The sequence below is a fragment of the Pezoporus wallicus genome, unplaced genomic scaffold, assembly GCF_028554395.1.
Source record: "Pezoporus wallicus isolate ANWC-B61680 ecotype Strahan unplaced genomic scaffold, APGP_CSIRO_Pwel_v1 contig_3817, whole genome shotgun sequence".
NCBI classification, from domain to species: Eukaryota; Metazoa; Chordata; class Aves; order Psittaciformes; family Psittacidae; genus Pezoporus; species Pezoporus wallicus.
This window is the reverse complement of record NW_026635157.1, coordinates 8,206,454-8,233,428: the sequence shown is the minus strand read 5'-3', so window position 1 is coordinate 8,233,428 and position 26,975 is coordinate 8,206,454. Positions and strand designations below refer to the sequence as shown.

General features: G+C 36.5%; 1 protein-coding gene across 3 annotated transcripts in view; it reads right to left on the bottom strand.

The window, feature by feature from the left end:
• Positions 1-26,049, bottom strand: part of HBS1L (HBS1 like translational GTPase) — a 57,771-nt gene extending 31,722 nt beyond the window's left edge. The window contains exons 1-5 of one of the 3 annotated variants that reach the window (XM_057407997.1): positions 25,893-26,049; positions 22,589-22,654; positions 20,537-20,674; positions 17,957-18,151; positions 15,811-17,304 (exon numbers count right to left, since the gene is read on the bottom strand). In XM_057407997.1, coding sequence (XP_057263980.1) covers positions 15,830-17,304; positions 17,957-18,151; positions 20,537-20,674; positions 22,589-22,654; positions 25,893-25,935 — 1,917 coding nt within the window. In that variant the 5' untranslated portion in view covers positions 25,936-26,049 and the 3' untranslated portion in view covers positions 15,811-15,829. Of the gene's footprint in view, positions 1-15,810; positions 17,305-17,956; positions 18,152-20,536; positions 20,675-21,920; positions 22,038-22,588; positions 22,655-25,892 lie in introns of those variants that run through there. The other 2 variants (XM_057407989.1, XM_057408007.1) reach the window with 2 other exon arrangements.
• Positions 26,050-26,975: the final 926 nt, after the last annotated feature.

Here is a 26,975-nt window from a genome sequence, read left to right as displayed (position 1 = left end):
AATCATAAAAAGTAGCAAAACCAGTGGGTATAATGAGCATTGGCAATTAGTAAGACAAGCAGATTATCAAGGACAGACAAGGACTAGAAGAAAGAAAATCAGTAAAACAAAGAAGACAAAATAGAAGTTACAGTGACTACGAAAATACTGGCAATATTGTTAACAACCTAACTTGGAGAAAAACTGTGTGTAAGGAGAGGGAGAAAGTAAGAGGCTGCATAATCAGTGACAAGTTACACGCAAAGCTAAACATGAACAAGGGAAGAAGATCAGAACTGAAACTGAACACAAATTATGGGTAGGAAAAAAGTGAACATGGAAAATAATCATGGCTAGTATAATAGTAAGTCAGTAGGAAACTGGGAATGGCTACATCCGGGATTTGGAATGATAAGTGGAAAAAAATAAACTGCAATGAAAACTCGGAATGACAGGAGGCAATGTGTTTATGGCAAAACCAGGAATTAAATGAAAAATTTAACATGACTAAATAAATCAATGGCTGAGAAGGACACAGACATTAACATTAGATGACGTTGAAGTGGATGGGGTGGAATGAGTTATAACAGGGCAATAACACATTTTCTTTCCTGCCTGAAACTTAGCAAAAATTTCTGGACTCTCACCACTTCTCTTCCTGTCAACATTCCCTCCTCAACTGAAGCCAAATGATACAGAATACAGCAGCCAGCAAAGGACAACAAATGTTCAGCTATGTACATAGATCACTGGTATGGTCTTTCCAGAAACACAGATAATCAATCTAGTTTACATTCACAGTTAATATATTAGGGGAAAGAAAGGCACTGTCACCAAGATAAAAGTCTTAAGATTTCCAGTTTCACTAAGCCAACACCTCCCGTGTAAAAGAACAGAGATCTACTGTAGCGAAAGGTGGACTGGAGAGGGTGTGTGTTTTATTCTAGAGATTACACAAACATGAGCTGCCTTCTTTTGATGTTTCCGATACGTAAACAGGTAAAGGTCCAATAGAAATTCACAACAATCAAGAGTGACTTTCTCATCCACCAAGCTGTTTTTAAAGAATGTCCCTACAGTATTTCTCATACCTACTGCATATGCTTAAATGGACTAAAATCCAGCCCTTCACATAATCGTAACTTAGCGTAACTCATCCTGCAGCTAATGAAACTTTATTTGTGGGAGGCGCATTGCTTTGCACTCTAGCAATGCCAATGATGCCCCTTCTTAATCCACAACTGAAGATACAATCCACCGTAAAAATAATTTATTAGACATTTGCAGTTGTTCTGTAACAGCATCTTTACTCTCCCACACATACACAAGTCGTTGGTGGTATTCTCTAATTCAACGAATTTTTCTTAAATGACTGTGAATAGTCTTTCACTGAGATTCAGAAAAAGCTCAGTATGGTATTTCTGAAGTGCAACTTCCTGCCATAAATAGTCATGTAAAGACCAGAGTCAGCATTATGGGCAAGGTAACTGTAAAAAGACAGCCCTTTTAGTCAGCCACTTAATCGACAGAATACACAGAGTCCATGCAAATTACAGAATTTCTGTTAAAAACTTAGCCCAAAATGAGTATGCAAAACTGAAAGTACAATATGTACAATCTATTACAATTATACTGAATGTCCGAAAATAACAGACAGCAATTTCATGTTTAATTCTTAACTAATATTATAATGCCAGAGGATGGTGCTATTTCTCTGCACATCATCCAGGTAATTCAGAAACATCACGCCTTTGATGTTATCTACTGCAGGATTGCAAGGCATTTTACAGAAGAAAGCTTTCCTGATCCACAACTCCCGTTTATGCACCAAAATTACTTCAGTATGAAAACGAAGTTCAAATACAAGAATAGTGAATAAGAAAAGCACACCAAAAACCTGACAGTCCACACATTCACTTTTTTTATTTCCCTGAAAAGTTAGCCATGTGTAAGAAAAATACATTCACTCAATGCCCCTTCATGGTTTCAAGGATGGCAGAGCAGATCACAGTGTCACAGCATAAAGCACATTTCAGAGTGGATGATTTGTGGCTTCAGAGGACCAAAACAATAACCTAATCATTTATCAAGAATTTATCAGCTACTGAAAAAAGCAGTTTAGGGACTTACGTGTGACGTGATTTCAAAGAATCAAAAATGTTTAACAGATTGAGTATGGTTTAAAGGGGGGGTGAGGGGTGGAAATCAAGGTCCAGCACTACACCAATTATTGAAAACACTATGTATACACACACTTACTGTAAATTGAAACACAAATGCATTTAATAACAAAAAAACAGGAACTGCGCATGAGTTAAGGGAGACAGACTCACTGATTGATACTGACTTTTGTAATTCTGCTTGCAAGGTCATGGTAATTAAACAGCAAATCCTCAGAAATGTCGCTGTTTAGTTTGTGGGTTTTTTCCTTAAAAAGAGAAAAGATAGACATACTCTACTTCCATATTTTACAAAAAGTTCACTGAAGACTCCAATTTGGAAAGCTTTACCTATAACAAAGATGAAGGGAAATGACAGTATGCATTAGAATTTCATTAAAGATGGTAGGAATGGTGGTATGAGACTGCCAACAGAAATGAGATGAAAAAAAAATGGATGTACATTATGTGGAACAGTTCATCTTTCAAGAGTTTTACTTTGCATTGTGACAAAACTGACTTCTTGATCATCCTTGCCATGCCCACCACCTCCTACTCAACAGAGGCAGAAACATCTTTCCAAACCAAGTAGTTAGGGCAGTTCTCTGGGATCTGGTAAAACTAGGTACAAAGTCCTTACTATAACCAACCAAGCCTTCATTTCTGATACAAATACTTAAATGCTATTTAAATTCTTAATCCATAACCATTGTGGAGACTTGAGCTCAACAAGAGCATTACAGTTCATTGCTTCCATTAAGATAGAAAACGGCTATTGAAGAAAAAGATAATAAAGTACAAAGACAAGTTACAGAACTTTCGCTACATGAACGATATTCTTATGAAAAAAACAACGTACCAAAGAGCACTCTGACTCTCTATAACAAGAGCACAAACAAAAAGTTATTGCTAACAAGCAGTATCACGACAAAATACTGTGGTACTATAAATCCCAAAATAAAAATCTTTAAAAGGTACTATTTTGACCAAAGAAATTAGACACATTTTCCAAATTGTCAAGAACAACATTTAGTGTTTGTGTTTCTTGAACATGAACGATTTTAACAAATTGAGGAAACTGACAAGGAAAAAGCTGAAAGTATTCACCATAATGGAAATAATGATTCTGGAAGGCAAGCTCCAATAGAGATGAAACCAGTAAAACACAAGACTGACATTCTACAAACTTGCCTGTTTTGCAGAAATGATTTATGTTCTGTGCCAGGCCTCCAGATCAGTGAATATGCAAGGCCTTTTTCTCTGAATAATAAAAAAATCAAAAATCTTCCAAACAAGTATAAGCAGTGAGATAGGAACTAGCATGCTACACATAGTAAGTGCTCTCACTTTTTCAGCCTAGCAGAACAGTGTCTGCTCATGTGCCCCGAAGACAATAAGAATTTTTTTCAGAGCAAATATTTCTAACTGTGCACATGAATGCCTTTACTTAAGTGCTAACTATTGTAAATAAAACTTTAAAAGAAAAAAACAAGATGTCTGCTCACATGAATTAATACTGCTGATGGAATGATGCAAAAGGTAGCTCATGAGCCCAAAATACAGAACTTCAGACCTAGCAACTGGTAAGTCCTTGATAAAAGAGCTGAATTACAAAACAGAGGATAGACTAGGGAATACTTTAAAAGGTTTTACAAAACAGCATAGCTTGAAAATACTCTAACTTGAAAATCCTACCTCTTTTGCTATTTCAACCAATCTCTTCATACAGGCAGCTACTGGAAATGTATAATCTTATAAGAAGTTAAATGATATATTAACTGAGTCTATTTTAAAAAGCTGTGAATCTTAAACAGTTTAATGCATACATTTAAAGGCCACCTGAATAATTACTTTGAAAAGAAAACAAAATATTAAACATGATCTGATTTTTAGCATTTTTAATGTATCAGAAAGAACAAATGTTAAGAAAGAAGCACTTGGAAACAAGAGGCATTAAAAATGCCTTGTTCTCCTTTGCACATACAAATTACTTAAACATTTCACACAATCTGTTCAAAGGAAATTTGCTGAGTGAACATACACCTTTGACAGTACTCATTTTAATAGAACTAAATGTAAAATAATGAAGCAGAACACACACACTTATCAAAACCAAGCAAAATAATTAACAAGGTGCCGGTTTTACTCTTTTTTTCCTTCTCCAAATTAGAGACTAATACTGATCAACTACCTGCTCTTCTCCTCCTTAAGTGTTCCACAATTTCAGATTATGGGGAGATGTTTTATGTCATTAGCTACAAAATATTACATAGCTTTAAAAAAAACATAATTAATTGCAAGATCACAGTTCTTCAATAGAGATTTCAGAAACTCTACTTAGAGTTTTGAGTTTTTCTTATATTTGATTCAGCCTGACTTAATAAAAATGAGATCTAGAAATTATTTTGATGTAGATGAGACAGTTTAAGTATTCTGTAGATATTCAACATCCATTTTAAAAGGTAACACCAGGAGAAAAATATTTAAGATTTCCTCCTTCTAGCTGTATTTTGCTTTCAGTGTGTTTTTACATCATGAAACCAAAGGCTGTAGGTGCACCATCAAATAAGGCATTTCTAAAACATGCTCGCATCCTACCAATTTTACAATGTGCTACTGGTTAGAAGTGTAATCTCCTTATTTTTTTATATTAGATACCACTTAAAATCTGAACATCTTCTCATTGTCATCCATAGTCTTACTCCTCTCCTTATTGCTATTTTCCACTCATGGTGGAAAATCAGAAGAGAAACAAAGGGAAATAAGGCTTAAAGTCTGGTTACATTCTTATCTATCTGGTTTTGGTACAATGTCTATAACGACGGGGTATATGAAGATCTGTTATTCCACCCATGACTGCTCTCTACTGGAAAAGACCTTCACTGGTCATAATTATTCTAGAGAACCAGCATTTTATTCAACCTTACTACTGGGATTCAAAGCTCAGCTTTTCTGATATAGCTAGCTACATCACCACTAGCACCTGGCACACTTTCCAGATACTCATGTGCTGTTAATGGCTCTTTTCTGTATATACCTCCAAAACTCCAGCAACTCCTGCCATTTGAAGGCAGTAAAAAAAAAAAAAAAAAAAAAAGAATACAATCTTAGTTTTGTCCTCACTGCTACACAGAAAGAAGTTAAATAGATTCACACACAGATCCACAGATCTACTCAACAGCAGCTGTCTTCACGAAGATAATAACTAAACATATCCATAGGAAAAGAGTACCACATTCTGCAAACATGGTTTGAAATGCAGGCTGTAAGATAAACGGTTTGAAACTACTAAGGCATATTTTACTGACACATAATTTTCTTCTAGTTTGCTTCTGTAAAATTCTTTTTGTCTTCTCCGTAATATCAACAAGCTCCAACATCTACTTTTACTGCTTCCTTTAACTCTAATCAAAGCCACCCTGCTCATTCCTTAAATAAATACAATTAGTTTGCACACTGCTATCTTGCCCTATTCATGTAAAAAGTACGTTTAAAGAAGGGTAAAAATGCAGAGGAAGAAAAGGTTATTAAAAAATACAAAGAACATAGAGAAATAAAAGCTTTAGCATTCTTTGTTACTGAAATGTGTTAGTGGCAACACAAGGAATCTTTCAAACCTAGGTGTGAAACTGCTAAAGATCTCTGAATCTAACTTGCAAAACGAACTCCAGCTCCATCAATGCAGTAGGCTGATCAAGCATATTTAATGTATCTGCAGTTCAGCACTTCAGCAGTGAGAAAAACGTATTACCAGACAAATAAAGCAAACAAGTTCACATATCTATTACTACAATTCTAGACACAAATTTTAAGCTATCTGAAAAGTCATGAAGGCAATTTCCCTGGACCACCACTATACACCCTACTATTTGTACTAACTTGGCTACAACAGATTATACATGAGAGAGGCATCATTCCATAAGAAACACATTGTGATGCCACCAGTAACAATGGACATTATTACTGATTTAGTGAATCTAGCATTAATCAGATGATTAAGCTAGCAGTAGGCTTTCAATAGCTTAAGTGATATAAAATCCTAGAAATAAGATCCAATTGTATTTAAAGAGGGAAACTGTTGCAAGACTGCAGATACTGGCCAAGTTGAAGTAAGAAAGGTAAATTATAAGCTGCTTGACACACATAGCAGACCTTTGGACAAGCATAAAATAGATTAAAAACCCCCACACTGCTCTGTATTAAAATTCAGGAAAAGTTTATAAAAACTGCCCCACCCTGCAGTATAAGAAATATATTCATTTTCCCTTTCTAACTGCAGCATGTTTTACATTACCTGCATTACTTATCTACACTTGCATTATTTATTTATTATTACTCTGAAAATTTCCTTATGCCACATTTTCCTATGAACTCCTCTGGCACTAGCCAAACACATCTGAATTCCAGAATTATCAAAGATTAATTTGTTTAATTAAGTCTAGAAAAAAATGGAGGCTGAGCACTGCCATAATCTAAGTAAGGGAGACTTATACTTGGAAAATAACAGCCTATGTATAGCTGTGATGTGAAACACAGCACTGGAGGCTCTGTTCATTACCAAAATCAGAGGCACAAACTGATTTAGAAAAAGCTGCATATCTTCTATTTTAGAAGAAATTACTATAGTAAAATATAACCTGTACTTTCCAAGATTTATCAGATGCAGATGAATGCCAGGAAGAGTTCACTTGGCAGTCTGAACCAGTGCATTTCACTCTATTGTGATTTCAGAGAAGAACGTGCATGGACTCAAGTTCACTGCTTACTATTTTTCTCAATGCAGCGGAAGAGTAGACACTCTACATTTACAGTAGTACCTGGAAGCACACAGATGGCATCCACCACCTTACAACTATTTGTTTGTATACATATTTTATCAGAGAAAAAAGCATAAAATTCAAATAACAATTTGGCCTTGAAAAATTATTAAAAATCAGCACTTCACTTTTTTTTAACTTTAATACTTGGTGTATATGCAGCTTCACTATCTTGCCCAGCTGACAAGCAAAGATAGTAATTTTCCTGCTGATGTGGGTCAGTAACAGGGAAGACAAGAACATCAAAAATAGGAAAGTATGATGCTGAAACCACAGAAAGGGATAACAAGGACTCAAATAGGAAGTTTTGGGGAGTACCTGAAACAATTTCAATTCATTTTTTGGAATTAATTAGATATAAAATTTCCATCTAGGCTGAGCTTTTATATGCAGTAAAAATACGGAAGAACCAAAGTAACAATCAGTCAAAGCTCTTCCACATCTCTGCCAACTCGGCATCGCACCTTCTGCAGGCACATGTATTTTCCATGTGGAATTTACCCAATTTTCCAAAGTTTTCACATTTTGAGCATGAATTTCTAAGAGGGATTCCGACAGTAGAATGAGTTTTGAGTTTAATGGCCATTTCAAATGTCAGAAGTATAACAGGAGGGAGGATTTTAAGCATTTGTGTATATATATGCATTTTAAGCATTTGTTAAATTGTCCACCCTGAAGACCAAAATGTAAAGCTTTATGAAAGAATACAGAAGCCAAAACGATGAAAAACAGGTATTCTGTCACCCAAGAACAAACCAGTTCAGGTACAAACAGAAGTGGGTGCTTGGCATTTCTGTTGGCATGTAGACTGCAAAACTAAGATGTTTTATAACAATACTGAACAATACTGAACAATACAGACTAAAAAAACAAAACATGATATTGTAGAAACACATCCAGAAGACTGCACAGAGATAAAGTAGGTATTAATAATGGAAATTTTACAGGGAACGAACAACAGTATTTGCAGTGAGAGACATCTAGCATAATCACTGTAATTACCTTTTAACTTAATTTCTGAATTTTTACATGTGTTTCCTGTTAGTATTCAAGCTCTTTTTCATCAGTAACTGCTATATTTTAAACAGTTTCTTATACACCCACAATTTTGGATTTGACATGCCTATACTGCTAATGTTTAGATGTCTTGCAAGTTTCTAGAGCTGAAATGCATTGGTTTACAACTGCAAAATACTATTCTCTTAGCCTTGTCAACATCCTTGCTTTAAGTACTCAAGTGCAAACTTCAGGTAGAACTTACAATGTTTAAACTGATATATAACGGCACTAGAGCAGCAATCATTCATCCTTAAAACTTAACAGGATTTTAACTAAAAGCAACTCCAGTCACACCTTTCTGGCACTCCAGCAATCACACCTAAGAACTTAGTGAATTCTTCACTTTATCTTCTAAAGAGACACAGAAAACCAACTGATGGTTGATCCTGACCATGACTTGAAGGGACTGAGATAGAAGGCTATTGTAAGAACAAGTACATCTACTGTTTCCCAAGGATTTCTTGTTCTTCTGGAATCCCAAGGTTCTAAGAACACAATCATTTTTATTTTGATCTAAGCTCTCTTAGCTTCTATACACCTAACTTTCATACATTATATAGTCAACTATGAAAATTATGGATTTTGTATTTGTTTACACTTTGTCAGAAAAAAAAAAAGGAAATCAAACTAGTGTTAAAAGTCCATAAAAGAAAACTCAGAAAAAAACTGGAGTGTCACTTTTTCCAGTGTAGGTGTACAGTATGTATGAGGAGAATCTTCAAAAAAGGTATCTCAAAGGATTTTAGAAAGCTTTTCATTGTTGGTGACACATTTTTCCCTGAAATAAGCCACTTCCTTTCTAAAACCCACACAGTACCTCAGTGTCAAGATTCAGTAACTTCTCGAGGTCTGTGTATAGAATTTTCTTACAAAAAACACAGAAGTCTTAAATTCATTACTTTCCATGATTTCAGATATAACATCTGTCATGTGAGATTTCAAACGTTTCCATTCAGTAAAGAACACATTCTCTTTGTCACAGACTGAATACATGCCATATCTGAGCTCCATTAAGTACATGGGGCTCTCATAATTATTAGCAAGTATTTACGAAATAATACATTAAAGAAAAGTTAGCACAAGCATTCTGAACCAAAACCAAACCTGGCTGCATTCAGCTGAAGAAAAAGCTAATTGCATTAAGTAACATTGTGGTGATGTTTGTGTGATTTTTGCTTATTTGTCACTGATGTAAAGCAAAAATGAAGGAAGACATTTACACAGGAGAGGCAAAAGAAGAATTCTAGACACTTGAAATATAAACAACATGAGCAAAATGCTAGCTAAGCATCTACTAATTTTACTTGTGGCTTGTATTCTTGCAACTGCCCACATTGTCTCAATAGCTACATCAAAAACCTGAATTCATACAGATTAATAAAAACCAAAAATTAATTCCAGTGAAGAAATAACTGCTTCTCTATTAACAGCTGCAAGCATAGCAGTATAGTCCAATATTTAGAAAACTAGACTTAAGCTTGAGACCTGCACTTTATTTCCAGACTATCTGGCTTATCATGAGTAAGGCTTTTCAACTTCCTGTGCTTTTATTTCAATTTTGACTCTTTAATGTGAAGCTTGTTTCTTACTAAATATTTACATATATAGCCCTAAAAAAGGTCCTGTTCTTGATGCTACTCCTGAGAAATTACCATATAATAAATAGCAAAAAATAGCTCAACTACAGGAATGATTTCATCTAAAAAAAAAGACTAGATTCCTTCCTACCCCAACAACAATTAAATATGCTCAGTTCACAGTAGTTTTTATTTCCTGCAAGGACTGCACATTTACAGACATCTGACCTCCTTCTCGCTCATGATTCACTAAAATCAAAAATCTAAGTGTCATAAAGTGGTTAACAATTCCTTTAATGGTGCCTGAAATGGAACAGAATCTATCTCACTCAGCAGTATCTGTATTTGTTCTCCAACACTAACAGGGACAAAAAAAAAATAAAAATTAAAATGTAGCTTAGCTAGAAAAAGCAAGCAGAAATGAAATGAATATGCACAGAATGCAGAGCCTTTTGACAAAGAGGGTGCCATATTTACATAAACATTTTCTAGAAATCTGAACTTTAAGAAAGTTTTCTCAGAGAGCCTGTAACTATTATCTAAATTTCATCAAATAAAAATCGTTACTCCTCTTGACTATAATGAAAGCAAACTTATCATAATAGTGCATTTTAAATTGCAATCTCTGAACATCACTAATACCCACTGCTGAGACAGAAGGAAAGGATGCCTAAGAAACACTATATATGCCAAAAACTTCTGACACCAGTTGAAAAAAAATTAAAAAAAATCATATATATATATATATATATACACACACATATATTCTTTGACTTTATGGACAAAAGAAGACTCAAAACAGCCAAATGAAATATTAAAATAATGACCATCTTCATTAGTTATTACCTCCATACATTGACATGATGATGAGTAGATACTTCACAGGAAACTCTTCTCTAAAATCTCCATATTCTCATTATAATGAGCAAGATAATTTTCACTATGCCTTTATAAGTCTGCAATTCTTAACAAATGGTTCATTAGTTCTCTTTCAAAATGTATCATTTTCAACTCTGCAGACAATTGTTTTATGGTTCTAGTCACCTCTGGTCATTTTATCACCAGAAAGCTGTAGAGAAGGGTAATGTGCTATTTTCTAAGGAACCCTACCAACATTAAGCATCCAAATCAATTAACTGGCCAACAAACCACAGATATAACTCAGGAGTCAGTGTCAATTGATTTTAATGGACCATTTTTAAGTCACATGTCCACAAAACAGATAAAGAACACTTTCATGATGACAGAGACACAGAAACCTATGAACCATGTCATAAGAATTATCTCAACAATCACCTGAAATCGCAAACTGCAATTACCTTTTACTTTGGTAAGAATTCATACTTCAACAGTCTGCACAAAGGAGAAACTGGCTGTAGGGTACAGCAATACTAAAAGAGAGACCTATTCCCACAGAACTGCTTGAAGATAACAATCTAGGAAGAACAAGAAAGCTTGCTTCAAGAAATAAATCGATTACCACTGGCTTTGATTTTTCTTCCATCATATTGTTTTCTAGTGCAGACTCAACACACTAGTTTTCAAAAAAAAATTTAGGTAACTTGGACTAATGACATTTCCTCATCATCTACACAGTAGTATGGACACTGTGAACTCAACACAAAATCTGCTTAAGAATTTATCAGCTGTCTACACTTCACACATACCAAAAATAGATATGTTATCCATAAAAATTCAATTTCCACAGGAATCAAAAAGCAGAGAAGCATCTCCTTTCAGCACTTCATGAAGTTTATTTTTACTGCATAAACTACAGTGTGCTGGAGATTTTCCTTTGTTTTTTCCACCCAATCACAATTCATAATCAATGTTTAATATAAAAAACATTTTTACAACTTTGAAAAGCTGAGCACTTTAGATTTGAAAGAGATGTGAATGGTTGTGTGTGTAATTATTAACTGCTGCCCTTGAATAAAGGCACTGTAATAAACTATATACATTTTCTAAAGACAATCTGTATCATACCTTCACACAAATCTTTTGTATAGATATTCATTTTTGAGTTTGTATAGCTGTTCACTTGATTCTTTAACTTTCTCTGTACGTTTAAATTTTCAGAAATTGCTGATTATTGAAAAATATCTCTGAAGGACACAGTTGGAGGAGATAGGGCAAAGCACAAAATTGCTAAGACTACCTTCTTGCACCAGTTAGCCTCCTAGAAATAAGATCTTAAAATATTATTGCTCAACAGTTCCCGAAATTCATGTAGCTTGCTACCTCTAAGCTTAAGATCCTGAAAATTGTCTGAATAATTCAGTGAGAGATTTCCTGACTAAAAAGTAAAAACCAGGTATGTGAAGTTTTAAACCCACTGGGTTTTTTAAATTTGAAGCTCATGCTCCTACCATTTTCTATTTTAATTAAGAAAAACACTAAGTGTAATTATGTTTAGTCACATCCCAAAGGGTACAAAGCATCAGCCATTTTTGATATCCCAACAGGAGTTATTACTTTCCTACTCTTCTCATACTTCGATTTCAATTTGCCCTGGTTTTCCAAAACAAGTTCATATAGAAATCAGCTAGAAAAAGGAAATCTAAGAGAGAAAAACGAACAGGTATTTACAGGTATTTAGAGACATTTTAAGAATGCTGATTTTAAGAAATCAGTTCCAGTAGCTCTAATTTCTGCTGTAACATAAGGCTTGAGAACTAACTTTAGACAGTTGCCATTTCCTTTTTACAATCCAAATTAGGTTCAAAAACTTGCTACCAAAATCATCTAAAAAAATACCGAGAAACCCGCTTCTAACCAAAAGGAAACTGGAACCTTATTATGGTATCTGAAGACACACTTTTTGCCTTAATTTTTCCAAAGGAATCTTCCCAGGAAAGAAGTATACCTGTGCAAACCTAGGCAAGAACTGGAGCCTTTTTCCACAGTAGATACAATCATTATAGAACATTCAGTAGAAATTTATTTCAATCAGGAAAGTTAACAAGAAATTATAACTAAGTCAGTCCTTTAAGAATATGTATTTTATTTCAGTACATAAAGCAATGTCCAGAAGTCAATTCCGTATTAAAGATACTCAGCAGCCACTTAAAAATTATGCACAAAATAAATATAATGTACAAAATACCTTAAGGGTATACTGTCTGAATACCAGATTTAGTATGTCTATGTAGTTTAACATTTTTTTGATGTCTATATGCAAACACAGACACAAGCACTTTGCAATGTTAATGTGTGAATTCCTAAACAAATAACACAATCCATATTACACAAAGATACACAGTAGCTGCAAAATTACGGGGGAAGTTATACATCAATAAAATAAGCTCACTGTGTTAAGCATAAAATAAGCAGATTTAGTAAACAAGAATTCTAACATCCATTATGCAGAAACATTTCAGTGCAAAGGCCAGACCTAATACACAAAAATGCCTTATAACACAGTATTATGCAACCTTCTAAGACAATTAAACCTGTGATGACACAAACCTGGTTCTCAGTAAGGAAATTAAGGAATAACTAAGGAAATTATTAAAATACCAGTTTCAATTAAAAAGCAAAGTGACATATTAATTTTTGTATATAAAAACAGAACTGCAAAATTTTCCAAGCATGGAAATAATCTCCACTGAAGAGATTATTTATTATTTACTCCAACTGGAATTCAGGTTTATCCACCACTTAGGCATCTTCTGCAGCATTCAGCATGCAGGTTTGTACTAATTCAAGGATTAAGGGTTACAAACAGAAGAAAAATCCCTCCCCTACTGCTTTTACACCAAACAGCATGAATTGCTTCTTCATGACAAAAAACCAGGGAAACAAATGCAAATGAAAAAGTATTTTAATATTAAAATCTAGCTACCTAACAAGATCCAAAGTTGTTTACTAAGGTATCAATCCCACAGTAAGATCCACGATAAATACATAATGCTGATGCACTTTGGTTTCAGTTTGAACTTCAATCTGCATGAAAGCTATGGCAAAACTGAGGTCCAAATACTATACATTGCCACCTACTACCTGTACATACTTTGCAGTGGAACCCACAGGACATACATTTAGGTGTATGTCCAGTTCAGGCTCTAAAATTATTAAAAATGCTAATAGGTTTTATGCAAAGAACAGCAGCCAGGAGAATGAGAAAACAGACCAAACCAAAGGGAAGTTCAACAAGCATAAAAGAAAAGATTTAAGAGGGAAAAACCCTGCATGTATTAAAAATCTCTACCTACAATTAATTAGGTACTTAAGAGTATCTGGAACATAAGAAAACAAAACTACCTAAAAATACACCAGGAATGACGATGCCAAACTCTGCATTAATATTTTACTTCTAAAAATTAGAATTTCTCTACTAGAAGAGATTTTGGAAAAACTGAACTTTAATAAACTCTCCAAATAAGACATTTTACCTCAGTGGGAAAAACAGACCTGGATTTCCAAGCAGCGGAAAGTTAGTATCTGGACTAACTATAGAGAAACTGATTGCTGAAAAGCGTTTCATGTTGCTCGAAAACCAGAATTTGTTATTAAAACTAATAAATAAAAAAATAGTATGTCAGACTTGTATAGGAAATCTTCTGAGGAAATAAATCGTATTGCTGCTTATGAACTTACCAGATCATAGTACATACACAGAATTGTATTATTTACACTTCAATGCTTTAAGGCACTCAGATAACAAATGACTAGATTAACATGTCTACTAGAACATAAACATTGCAGCACTGTCATTATATAAAACTTTTATTAGCAAGAGTAAGAAACATTAATTTCATTCAAGAGGTCACAGGTCACACTGCTCATAGCCCTAAATGACAAGAGCATCAACTAGACAAACAAGCAAAATATACAGAACATAAAATATGTACCTGAGAGCACTGGAACATGTTTTATTTATATTTAAAATCTAAACTGTAGTGCAACCTGAAGTCAGGAATAAACCTAAAGCTGTTGTCTTCTTTTTGATGTAACATGCTCGACAAAAATTAGATTAAAACTAGATGAAAATTTTATCTACTGTTCCATACTAGCTGCCAAGTTTAGCATGAATAAGTGTATGGCAGTATATGAACAAATGTATTCTTCCAGTTGCAACAGTACATTTATTGCACTTATTGCTGTTCAGAATCTAAAATAATGACACACTGGAAATATATCAAAAGTAGTAATGTGTACTAAAAGCAAAGTTGAAATATACACGCAGGTACTAATTTGACAAACAAGGGCACCAGAATCTGGTAATTATCAGGTTAAAAAAAAAAAAATAAAATAAGTGCAGAATGTCCTGATCTGATCTTCCATCTAAAGATTCAAAGTAACAGCAATGGGTGCAAACAGTAGGAAAAAATATATTTCCATTACTGAAGAAAGCTTTCTCCAAAACAGACAAGTTGTAGACACAAACAGCACTTATGGTTTGCCTCTTTTTTTTTTTTTTTTTTCCACTGAGTAAAGACTCTCATGCTAGAGTTGAAAGCATTTTTATTCCAATATCTTCCTGAAAGACTGAGAATAAACCATGGAATCCTAGTGACACTTCCAATTAAATACATGCAGCATGTATATACCCACAAAACAGCTGGTTCAAAATTCTGAATATCACATTTTGACAGCTGATGGGAGGTGCACACAATTTTAATTGCCTGCTTCCCTATGAGTTTGGTCCTATCAACAGCTGTACGTATCCTAACCACAATTAAAACTGTCAAAACCTGAGGTGAGCGAGTCTTAAAAACACATTTCTGTTGTAATATTGTAATCAGAATACAGATAGAATAATTACATTGACTGGAAATAATCAGTTACAAAGACTGGCAATTTAGTTACATACCTTATCAGAAAATCCATCTTTAAGAACATTTACTAAAAGTTGTAATATAAAACGAGGTTCCCACTCCCCAAACTATACACCACATAGCAAAACTAAATTACTTTACAAAATAATAATTCAGTGTTCTTGCCAATGAACTGCATCAACACCTAGAAAGATGTTTCAAGAAGTCTTACAGTGTTTATAGAATTTTGTACATGCAATATGTATATACTAAAATTCAAGACTGCCAAAGTTAAAAACATTGTCAGTGAAAATTAGACAAATAATCAGTGCAACAAAGTTTACACACAAATTTGCTACCAAACAGTGAAAATTGTAATATGTCGATTAAAAAAAATAAAAAACTCAATTGTGGATTATAAATGATTTTTTTTTAATATGTCAAGATATAAACACTGATTTTGGTTTGTTGGGTTTTTTTTAGTATTCTCTTGTAAAAGCTCTTTTTTGGTGAGCTTTCACAATATCATCAGGAGATGCTGATTTGAAGTCAAATGGTGTTATGGCAATTAAAGGACCAGTCTCCTTGGGTTTTACATCTTGTACTTGTCTACTGTATAGGAAAGCTTTATGTACACCAATTGTGCGCCGCTTATAACCTTTTGGAGGGTAACGGAGACACAAGGTTAAAGCAAAAGCTGAAGGTCTTGCACGCAGTGCCTTCACCCAGGAAAGTGACAAATCCTGCCCCTTAGGAGTAAGCGCTCTTTTGGGTTTTTTATATGTTTTGGCAAAGCCAGAACATTTTCCTTGGTTTTCTTTTAAAAGTTTAATTTCAGGGCTTAAGACATTTGACTGTCCTACCACATTTTGTTCTGCAGATACTTCTGCATTTTTTACAAGGACACTTAAATCAATGTTGGTTCTTTTAGAGGGCCTTAATTCAGTAACATTGAGCATGGAGAAGTTCATCCTTTGTTGAGTTTTATCTACTTCAATAGTCTCTGCTATTAAATCCGAAAGTGACAAATTTGCAACCTCCTTTAGCGGAGAATCTTGACAGAGGGTTAGAGAAGACAAAGATCCTGTTAGCTCTGACATCCCACCTGAAGTTTGGGGTTGACTTAGTAGTTGTGATAATGGTGAGGTTCCCAATTTCCTATCAGTGAGATTTGCTGTTGACTGGGTATAAAGGTCAGCCAAAGAGTAACAGTGGCTAGCACTGCTTTCCTGGTGCTCCTGAAGTAAGTCAGCCAATGATGTATTTCCAGACCTTAACACTGGCAAAGCAGCCATGTCTGATGAGGAGCCTTCTTGTTTTCTGCTTTGCACAACTGAAGAAAAATTATCAAAAAGTTCATTCTTTCTATTTTCACTATCACTGACTTCATTACCAAGAACCAATTTTCCTAAAGTACTTGTTAAACACGGGTGACTGTAAAAACTTGCACTGCTTTTACAATCAGAAGTATTTGAGGAAACAAGTGGATTCACAGAATCACAAATCACATTCTGCATCAGCAAGGATTTCAAGTCCTCTGTTTCCTTGCATTCCAACTTGTTAAAGGAAGAATTTCCAGATATGTCACTTCCTATGCTAAAGTAAACATCTTCACTGTCAGGAACCAAACTTAATGCATTAACACTTTCTGCTAGTTGATTCTCTGCCTGTTTATTCACAGGTTCACAAAATGATCCTTTACAGAAATCATCACTGAAAGAAGATGAATGAACAAGTGAAGAGGATTTGAATCCTTTCTTTTCAGGTGAAGTTATATTGGATTTTTCAGCATTAAGCAGCATTTTGTCATTTGTAATTAAAGAGTAACAAGTTGAAACACTTCTGGCTGCCAAGTTTCCAAAACCAGGTTTGTTGGTGTTGTCAGCAACATTTTCTACTGCACAAAAGAAACTGCCTGTATCCATACACATTTCTGGACAACAAAATAAGTCTCCTTACCTTACAATAGCCAATAATTTTCAGATGGAAATGCAGTCACAATGAAATATCCATTGTTTTTTACCGTTGACAGCAGCAACAAAAAAGAAATCAAGAAGAAACATGAAAAGGCATTTAATTACTAAGTGTTACCCAAATATATGCAATGTTCTACAATTAAACTACAGGTATCTACTGAATACAGATATCTAAGAAACTTTAAGAATTGACAAACAATGACAGTAAAGATAAAGAAGGTTTAAGCATAAATCAAAATAAGTTACTGCATAAACACTAGCAAAAAAAAGAAGGTATTGGGTAAGTCAGTTCACAAACAAGTAATAGAAGTACATAAATCTTGAAGACATTGCTCAACATGCAGCACATGTATTAATTCAGTTAAGTCATATATTATAAATCAGAACTACAGATGGTTGCAGTTTGAATTTAAGCTGATGCTAAGGTGTAATTTTGCCTTCTAACTCCAGAAGAGATACCGTTTCTTTTACATGTTTTTAGAACACAGGAACAGGAGAGTTAATTGGTCTTTTTAATTTTTCTAATAAATGACTGATACAGTAACACACATCCTCAGAGCTTGTAAGCCAAAATGAAACTGTACATAGAAATGAATCATCTTGAATGCAAACAATTAAATAGAAGTATACCTTTTGTCTTCTTTCCTACAATCAAAGCGTCCTCATTCTTGGTCTTCACATGTTGCTTACTGCCTTGTGAAAGCACAAGATCCAAAGCCTTCTGTACATCAAATTTACTATCCAGTACTGCTTGCACCATTGTTTGTTCTGGTACAGACTCTGCCAAAACTTCTCTCATTTGATCAAGGCATGAATTAAGACGGGCTAAAAGAAACATATTACTGTTATAAGCTGCACAAAAAAAAAAAAAAAAAAGTCTTAAGTGGCCTAACCACTAGCACCACACACTGATAAACAGAAATGGGAGAAAATTATCACAGTAAAAGATAAAACCTTTAGAAATTAATTTCAATTTCACTTACTGCCGTAATAAACTTTGCCCCCAAGCCCTGCAGAATATTTGACCAATTTCAGATTTTGCTATATGGAACATTTCACTGACTACTATTTATTACTATATGAAGTCTCAATATTGACATACTTTGATGTTGTAAAATTAGCTATTTTCACTACACAAAATACAAATAATCACCTTAAAGTTACCCAAAGTAATTCAGGAAGTCAACATGGAATCCCAATGAACAGCACATTTTAAGGGTTTACAGATGCTATAATGAACACATAAAGTAAAACAGCATTTTTACGGGCCCCAGGCCTCAACAACTAAGAACTCCGGAACAATATACCAGGTCTGAAACCATCTACAATCTTTACCTTACCAACAACTGTAATACATTTTTGGCTGATAAAATCAATTTTCTATGGAGCATATTTCTGCAGCTAGTATAAGGGAATTGAGTGTACTATCAGCAAGTTTGCTGATGACACTAAGCTGGGAGGAGTGGCTGACACGCCAGAAGGCTGTGCTGCCATCCAGTGAGACCTGGACAGGCTGGAGAGTTGGGCAGGGAACAACTTGATGAAATATAACAAGGGAAAGTGTAGAGTCCTGCATCTGGGCAGGAACAACCCCAGGTTCCAGTACAGGTTGGGGAACGACCTGTTAGAGAGCAGTGTAGGGGAGAGGGACCTGGGGGTCCTAGTGGACGACAGGATGACCATGAGCCAACACTGTGCCCTTGTGGCCAAGAAGGCCAATGGCATCCTGGGGTGTATTAGAAGGGGGTGGTTAGTAGGTCGAGAGAGGTCCTCCTTCCCCTCTACTCTGCCCTGGTGAGACCGCATCTGGAATATTGTGTCCAGTTCTGGGCCCCTCAGTTCAAGAAGGACAGGGAGCTGCTGGAGAGAGTCCAGCGCAGGGCAACGAAGATGATTAAGGGAGTGGAGCATCTCCCTTATGAGGAAAGACTGAGGGAGCTGGGTCTCTATAGTTTAGAGGAGACTGAGGGGTGACCTTACTAATGTATATAAATATATAAAGGGGGAGTGTCACGAGGATGGAGCCAGGCTCTACTCAGTGGCAAACAATGATAGGACAAGGGGTAATGGGTACAAACTGGAACACAAGAGGTTCCACTTAAACTTGAGAAGAAAAACTTCTCAGTGAGGGTGACGGAACACTGGAACAGGCTGCCCAGGGAGGTTGTGGAGACTCCTTCCCTGGAGACATTCAAAACCCGCCTGGACACATTCCTGTGTAACATTATCTAGGTGTTCCTGCTCCGGCAGGGGGATTGGACTAGATGATCTCTTGAGGTCCCTTCCAATCTCTAGCATACTGTGATACTGTGATAAGCCTTGACTAAGGTAAGTTTTGTAAATCTTGACTTGCTGCACAAGAGACTGAAAATTCACCAAGCTGACACTCACTGAAAGTAGTGTGCTGGTCAGACATACAAACACAAGAGAAGAAAATATTCCTGAATATTACAGTTCCTGCCAGTTCAGATTTTAGAAAACAGGAACTGAAGAACAGGAAGCCAACTACAGATTTTTTTTTTTTTTTAACACCTCCTCAAAGATAGTGATGTTTAAAGACCTTTGCTAAGGGAATTCAACACCACAGATCAGAACTCTGCTTATTATGTAGAGTTTATGGCTGCAGAACTGAATGGAAACCAAAGTCTAATGAATTCAAAACCAGGTAAGAAAAGATTATAGATGATACAGATATTGGCTACTGTCTCTAAGAAATTCATGACTTCAAAAATATCTCAAGTACTGCTACAGATATTGGCTACTGTCTGTAGAAATTCATGACTTCAAAAACATCTCAAGTACCGCTACTCACTGTAATTTGGAATGCAACACAAGGAACTGATTATTCTACAAATACTCTAATACTCTTCCCTAAGCATCCATTTGCAGAGTCAAGACCTTGAACTACATGGATGCTTGGCCTGAGCCAGTACAGCTGCTCTTACCTCCGATTTTCATGTCAATTTCCATTATTTCCAACTAGGAACATATTTAAATTTATGCAACTAAGTTACAAGGAGCATACAAAAAGTAGTTATAAACTTGAATAATCAGCACTAAAGCTATGCTCATGAAGAGTGTTATTCTACAAGATTACAAAATTGTGGGTAGTGTCAGTCAAGTAACAAATATTTAAATTAAGACTATTTTTAGTTAGACCTGAATTCACAAAAGACATTGTTCTGACAAATACTTCTTTTCTATAATTACCTCTATCAACTTCAGTCAACTGATGATTGGATGTAAAATAATCAATAGTATCGTCTGTACCTTCATAGCCATATTCTTCTTCTAACGGCTCAGCAAATGTTGCTGGTTTGTCTCGTCTGGAGTAAATAAACTGAGCTGCTGCATTAGGTAAAAAACAAAGTATTATAAAAGTCAAATATTTTTTTCTTCCCTTAAAAACAAATCATATCTAAAAGGAAAAAAATTTTGGGTGCTGACCTTTTACAGTGGTTTTTGGGGGAAGAAAGAGACACTACTGTATGACCACTACCTGATAGAATGCACAGAGCATGCAGCAGTTCATGACAGAATATAAGCAAGTCATTATCACAGTGAAACCACAAGCTAGACAATACCCTTGCATGTATGTAATGCAACAATTCTGCAAAGTTCAGTATTCCAGCAAATTAAAATACTCCAGGTTTGAAAAACAGTATTTCCTATAGCAAATTACCACCTGTGCCCAAACATCTCGAGAACTCTCCTCCACAACTATTTTTTTCTACCTCAGTTACAAGTAAAAAAAAAAAAAAAAAAAAAGAAAAAAATAAAAGCCTGAAAATAATGCTGCTTTTACAGCACAGCATTGTGAAACTACAGTAACAATTTAATGGAGCTGAACACATTCTTCTCATTTTGGAATTTCATTATAAATACAGCCCATGAGTTAAAATGTGTATTCACACAAAACTTTCAACACATGCATAATTTCATTATGATTTAGCAACACATTAAGGCATATATAGGTAAACTTCCTGCTGCACATGAGCCCCAGTTATTACATATCCTCAGAACTGTACAAAGTATAATGTAAACAAATTTCTTTATGACATGCAATATTCTCCCCAGCTCTGAAATACATACCGAAAGCATATGTATATTCAGAAGCAGTACAGACTTAGCAACTGTTTCCCACACACATACAATTTCATATTCAATCTCCATAACTGAAGAAACTATTAAAAGACTGCCATACAATCTACACCAGATTAATTTATAAATGAAGTATAAGTAAAAAGAATTCTTAGGAAAATTACTGTGCACAAACAAGAAATAGTTTTGCAATTTAGCAGTTTATCCTTTAGTAAAAAGTAAATACGTTGCACATTTTCATCACAAAAACAAGGCTAACATAATACTTAGAAAATATCTGAAAACCCCTAGCAATTAGATTTAGAATTTGAATGCAAAACAGTCTTTTGGGGAATGTTACTACAAATAATAAAAATACACACCTAGATTTGCTTATCTAAAATCAACAGGATGACAGGGGAACTGATTTTTGAAGATCTAATTAACATAAGTAGCTGTGGCCTAGTCACAGACTACATCACAGTCTCAGTGGATTTCGATCCAGCTGACTTACCTGCAGTAGTACAGCTTCACAACATCAGCCACAGTATTTTCAGGGCCTACTGAGATCTATAAACACTGCCACCAAATCTACCAGAACTCTTAAGGGATAATCTTGCCACAGATTTGGCTGGATAACACAACCTAATGGCTGTAGTCAGAATTCAGCTGGGTTGAGCCACTCCAATTACATCTTACCTGAGCATACAGCATCACTATTTTTATACCTATTCTGCAACACTTCAAATGCCGGAAGGCTTATTAGCTTCATGTGATCTTGCATGAGGACTAGGGCTGCATCCAAAAAAGACTCCATTGTGTAAAAGACATCAACTACCAGGTGCAGAACCATAACTCTTAAACGCAGCTAGATCCTACTAATTATTTTAAAAGATACAAGTGTTTCAAGACTATCAATGCATTCCAATAAACCAGATCTTTACATTACCAACTACCTTCTGACCATCCAAGATAATACACTTGTATGACTGAAGATGTGCCCAGTTGTCTAATGTGACTTCCAAAATTACAACTGTACCTATCACTAACTGACTTTAACAGGATTATGGCAGCTAGTGTCTTCCAAAAATTTCACCAGCTTTTAAATATCGTTTTATTCTGGAAATAAAAATCAGAGTAAGAATCAATGGACAATGTTTATATGTAATCATCTGAACTAACCTGTTGAAGGAGAAATGCCATAATCATCTTCTACTGATTGGCCATACACATCATCATCTTCAAAATCTATATGAAGCAGAAAAGTAAGGTTAGCCTGCACAATTTCTAAATACTTAATATTATAATTCTAAGCATAGTTTTTACACAAGGTTTTAAGAAATTATGTATGTCCAGTATTCCAGAAGAGCCATTAAGTACTGTTTACTTATCTAGATTCTAAGGGTTAAGAGATTCTAAGTTACAATAATAGAATTTTAACAATCAACATTTTATGCATTAGGAAAACTGAAAACTTTCAAGAGGTGCCATAGTTCACACCTCCTCCTGCAGCATCTCCTTTGGGAGGCTGCCCTTACAGTCCAAACAAGTTTCTACAGTTCCACACATCTTTATCCATGACACTTCTCTTAACATTTTCGCTTGACCTCTCAAGCGGTCAAGTCAGTCTTAACCACATATAGCTCAATTACAATCTAACAACTCAGGATCAACATTTCTACTCTCAGCTTTCTTTGCTGGTCTACCATCACAGCTATCTACCTTTCAACTCAAGTTCAGCAAAACAAAAACACAGTTCACAACTCCCTTTGAACATGCAAAATCATTTCAACCAATAAGCAAGATTCTTATACAGTTACTTAAATATAGCCATATACTTTCCCTATCAAAAAAAAAAAAAAAAGGTATCAGGAAACACAAAGGAAAAGCAAGCTATCCCCCTCAAACAATCCTAGTATTCCATAAATCTTGAAAAGAAATCTGTAATTTTCATCAAGTAATAACGAAATATATGAAAAAAAGTAATGAACTATTTTTAAAGATGCTATTGTATACACTTGCCAGTTTCACAAATAACATGCATTGTTTGTTGGTTTAAAAAAGTCAAGAGGAAAAAAAGCAGCTACCAGCTAAGAAAAAAATATCTGCACTCTGCTACCAACTTACAAACCCAGGACATTACAAACACTCTGTATCCATCTATAAAAGGCTTGGCATTTTGGGCATTAAAAATTAATTTATCTCAAAGTAAACTTAACTCCAGAATTAACTAATTTTCAAAAAAATGCCAACCAAAGGCAATAGCTAAAAGGGCTGGCAAAGTGCATGAAAGTTTGGTGAAAGACGCAGGAAGCTACTCTGGAAATTAAGTATCACAGGATAAAGAAAATAAAGGCTTGTTTTGATCGTCTGTCTTAAAAAGAAGAGTATTGTTATCTATCTTTTGATCATGTTTAAAAGTACACAATTGTCTCCTGGTTCCATGCTAGGGCCAATTAACCTATAAAGTCTAGAGAAGAGCTATACAATTTTTTCAAGGTAAGAGCACTTTTTATAGATTGGTGAATACTTGGAGACTGTCAAGGGGAATTCCAAGATGACTTGTGTGAATGGCTAATATTTAGAGTGAAATCAAGGGAAGACTTGTCAGTGTGCATTATCTCATCATTTGTATATCCCACATTGGTTTATCTTCTAGACTAAGAAAAAGACACACCTCCATGAAAATGGCTTGGCTTGCACTGACCACAAAAATAATTACTAAAAAAAAATTGACAGAAGTTACAGAGAACAGACCAGAAGCTGCAGAAGCATTCCACAGTATCAGCAGCTGTATCAACAACATACTCTCAACTGGAATATCAACATTCAGTTCTGATCACAATACTTCAAAAGGAGAGGGCAGAAATAGAATACAGTCAAATAAAGGCCACAAGGTTTTAGGCCTTAAAAGGCTTCCTATGAAAGAAGACAAAAAAATACTGCAAATATTTCTTTTTGAAAGCAAGTAAATAATTGGGCCAGAAGAAGCATTACAGAATTGTAAGAGGCATAAGAACTTATGGCATTATATTAAATAAAAAAAAAAAGTGCACTTCACTTGGGACAGAAACGATCGTATGTGACTACAAAAGTAGTATAAGGTCTATGTATAAAGACCACACCTATACACACTTCCAATTAAACATGATATGCAATGCAACAGTAAAGTTTTCAAATAGCAACTTAAGCCTCATTTGGCTAAAGCAAATTACTATGTATCTCAGCAACCTCATTAAAAGAGGTTCTAATGACTGGGCACCCAACTTCACAGATGAGAGATTCAGCTGAAATCAAGATTTTCACCAATTTGTGATGAAAACAGTATCTCAAGGATGAAAGAATCAAGCAGCAACATCTCCAATCTCATCTAAGATTTTGCCTGTATTAGGTAAAATTGCATTAGTAAAACCTGCAAGGTAGGCCACACAGATGTCATGGATCACATGGATTTACATGACTTCCCAAAAAAACTCATGATGCAAAACCCAATTTGTGCTACTACAACTGTTCACTCAACAGCAACAGACCAAAGGCAGGCACAAGTATTTATCTCAATTTTTTTACATAACCTGACAACGTGAGGCAACAAAACAGCTGCTCCCATGCCAAAGAGTTCTTTAAAATACCAGTATCAACTAGAAATGTGTCCATTTTTCCACAGTGTGAGCCAACACAAATAAAACCTTTGAGAAAAAGGGATGCCATTTACAGTCTGCTGAAGTTACTGAAGAAGACACAGAGAAAGCTGCAGTACTGCAGGTACCAGGCAAGATTTTACATAAGACCACATTCATTCCATACAATTTAGGATAAAATGACAGCAAAGTGTCTGAAAAACCTGTTCAACCTGAGATGCTCAACTCCACTTTTTACAACTACATTTATTCTACAAGTAACAGCTGTTGCTTCTTATCTATTATTATGGCTGAACACCAGCAAGAATTTGCTGCAGTTAGACTGGTAATACAAACTTTTAAGTTTCACAAGACTGAAGAAGGGCGGGTTCAATTACATTGACGCCTGTAAAAGCGGCCAACTTCGTCCGCTTGAGGCAATGCAGGTAACCCCCACCGTGGCTCGACCTGCGCGCCAAGGCCCCGCTTTCCCCGCCTGGGAGCTCCCGGAGCCCCGGCAGCAAGATGCAGCCCCGAAGGGCAGCGGAAACGCGCCGCACAGGCGGGAAACGGGCCCGGGGGGGGGGGGGGGGGGGGGGGAGGAGGAAGAAAAGATGGGGCGAGGCCATCCAACCCCCGCGGAGAGGAGGAGATGCTTCTCCCCTCCCACCGCCCTTAACAGCCCCCCCACGCCCTCCCCTCCATTCTTGTGGGCCCCGCCACACCCACAGGTACTGCCGCATAAGCGGCGGGGTGGAAAGGCCCCCCCCGGAGAAAAGGGTGCAGGCAAGACATAGGGGGAGCGCGAAGGGACCAGCGGCTAGGGCTGTTCACCCGCAGCTCTGCCACCGGCTCCTGTTCTCCACTACCTTCGTCGTAGTTATAACCTCGGACGTTCCTGTGCCGGGACATGATAGTTGCCGCCGCCGCCTGGCTCGCCCGCGGAGGCGATGGCACGACAGACCTAAGGCGCCATGTCGCTGTTCGGTGGGCCTCGCGGAACACCTCTGCGCAGGCGCGCAGAATACGTCGTCGCGCTGTTGCCCATGCGCAGTGCCTGCTGCTTCTAATCGGCTGGTGGCGCGGGGCGAGCCGGGGAGGCTGTCTCGGGCTGTTCGCATTTTGCCCCCGCGTTGGGCAGGGTTTCACGTCAGGTGTAGGCGCTGAGCGCACATGGGTCAGCCTGGCTTGGCTCGGTCGGCCACCGCGGGCTCTGCGCCCGTCACTGCAGCCCAGGTAGCCAGCCTGCGGCGTCCGGTGAGAGCGCGAGGAAAGGACAGCCACGGCGCAGTCCGGTGGCGGCGTATTCAGGCCCGGCCCGGTTTAGAGTCTGCGATGTCGCACCTGCCCCCTGGCAGGGAAATAGCTACGTCCTTGCAGTGCTGCAGCCGGCGCGTCTGGTCACCCCTCTGTGGAATCTGCCGCGGGTCTGATCCTGCAGTCGGATGCAGTCCTGGCATTCACAGTGTAGCCTTCATTACGACATCGTTATTCACATCTCAAACTTAGAATGTGATAAACTGCGACCGTATGTGCACATACGTAAGCAAGTGTAGTTAAGATCATTCGAAACAGTTGCACCACTGATGTCAGCACAGCATTTCAAGTTAGCCAGAGTTCACTGCTTGTTGAAACTAGGTGGGTTTGGGGGTTGGTCTTTTTTTTCAACTCGAGCTGAAACAGCTCAAATCGATGTGGCTTGTTGGTGACCACTAGCCATAGCAATCCAGTGACTTGACCACTAGCCAGGATTAATAGAGCTGACTGTAGATAAACACTATATGAGTAACTGGCATTGCCATTGACAGTGTTAAGCAGCAAAACATCAAACCAGTGGGCTCCATGGAGATCCTCATTTGAGTTCACTGGCACATTACTGCAGGCACTATCTGAAACAGTTTCCGCCTACAAGTGCTGTTGCAGTGCCAAGGGATCAGGTAATCAAGGAACAT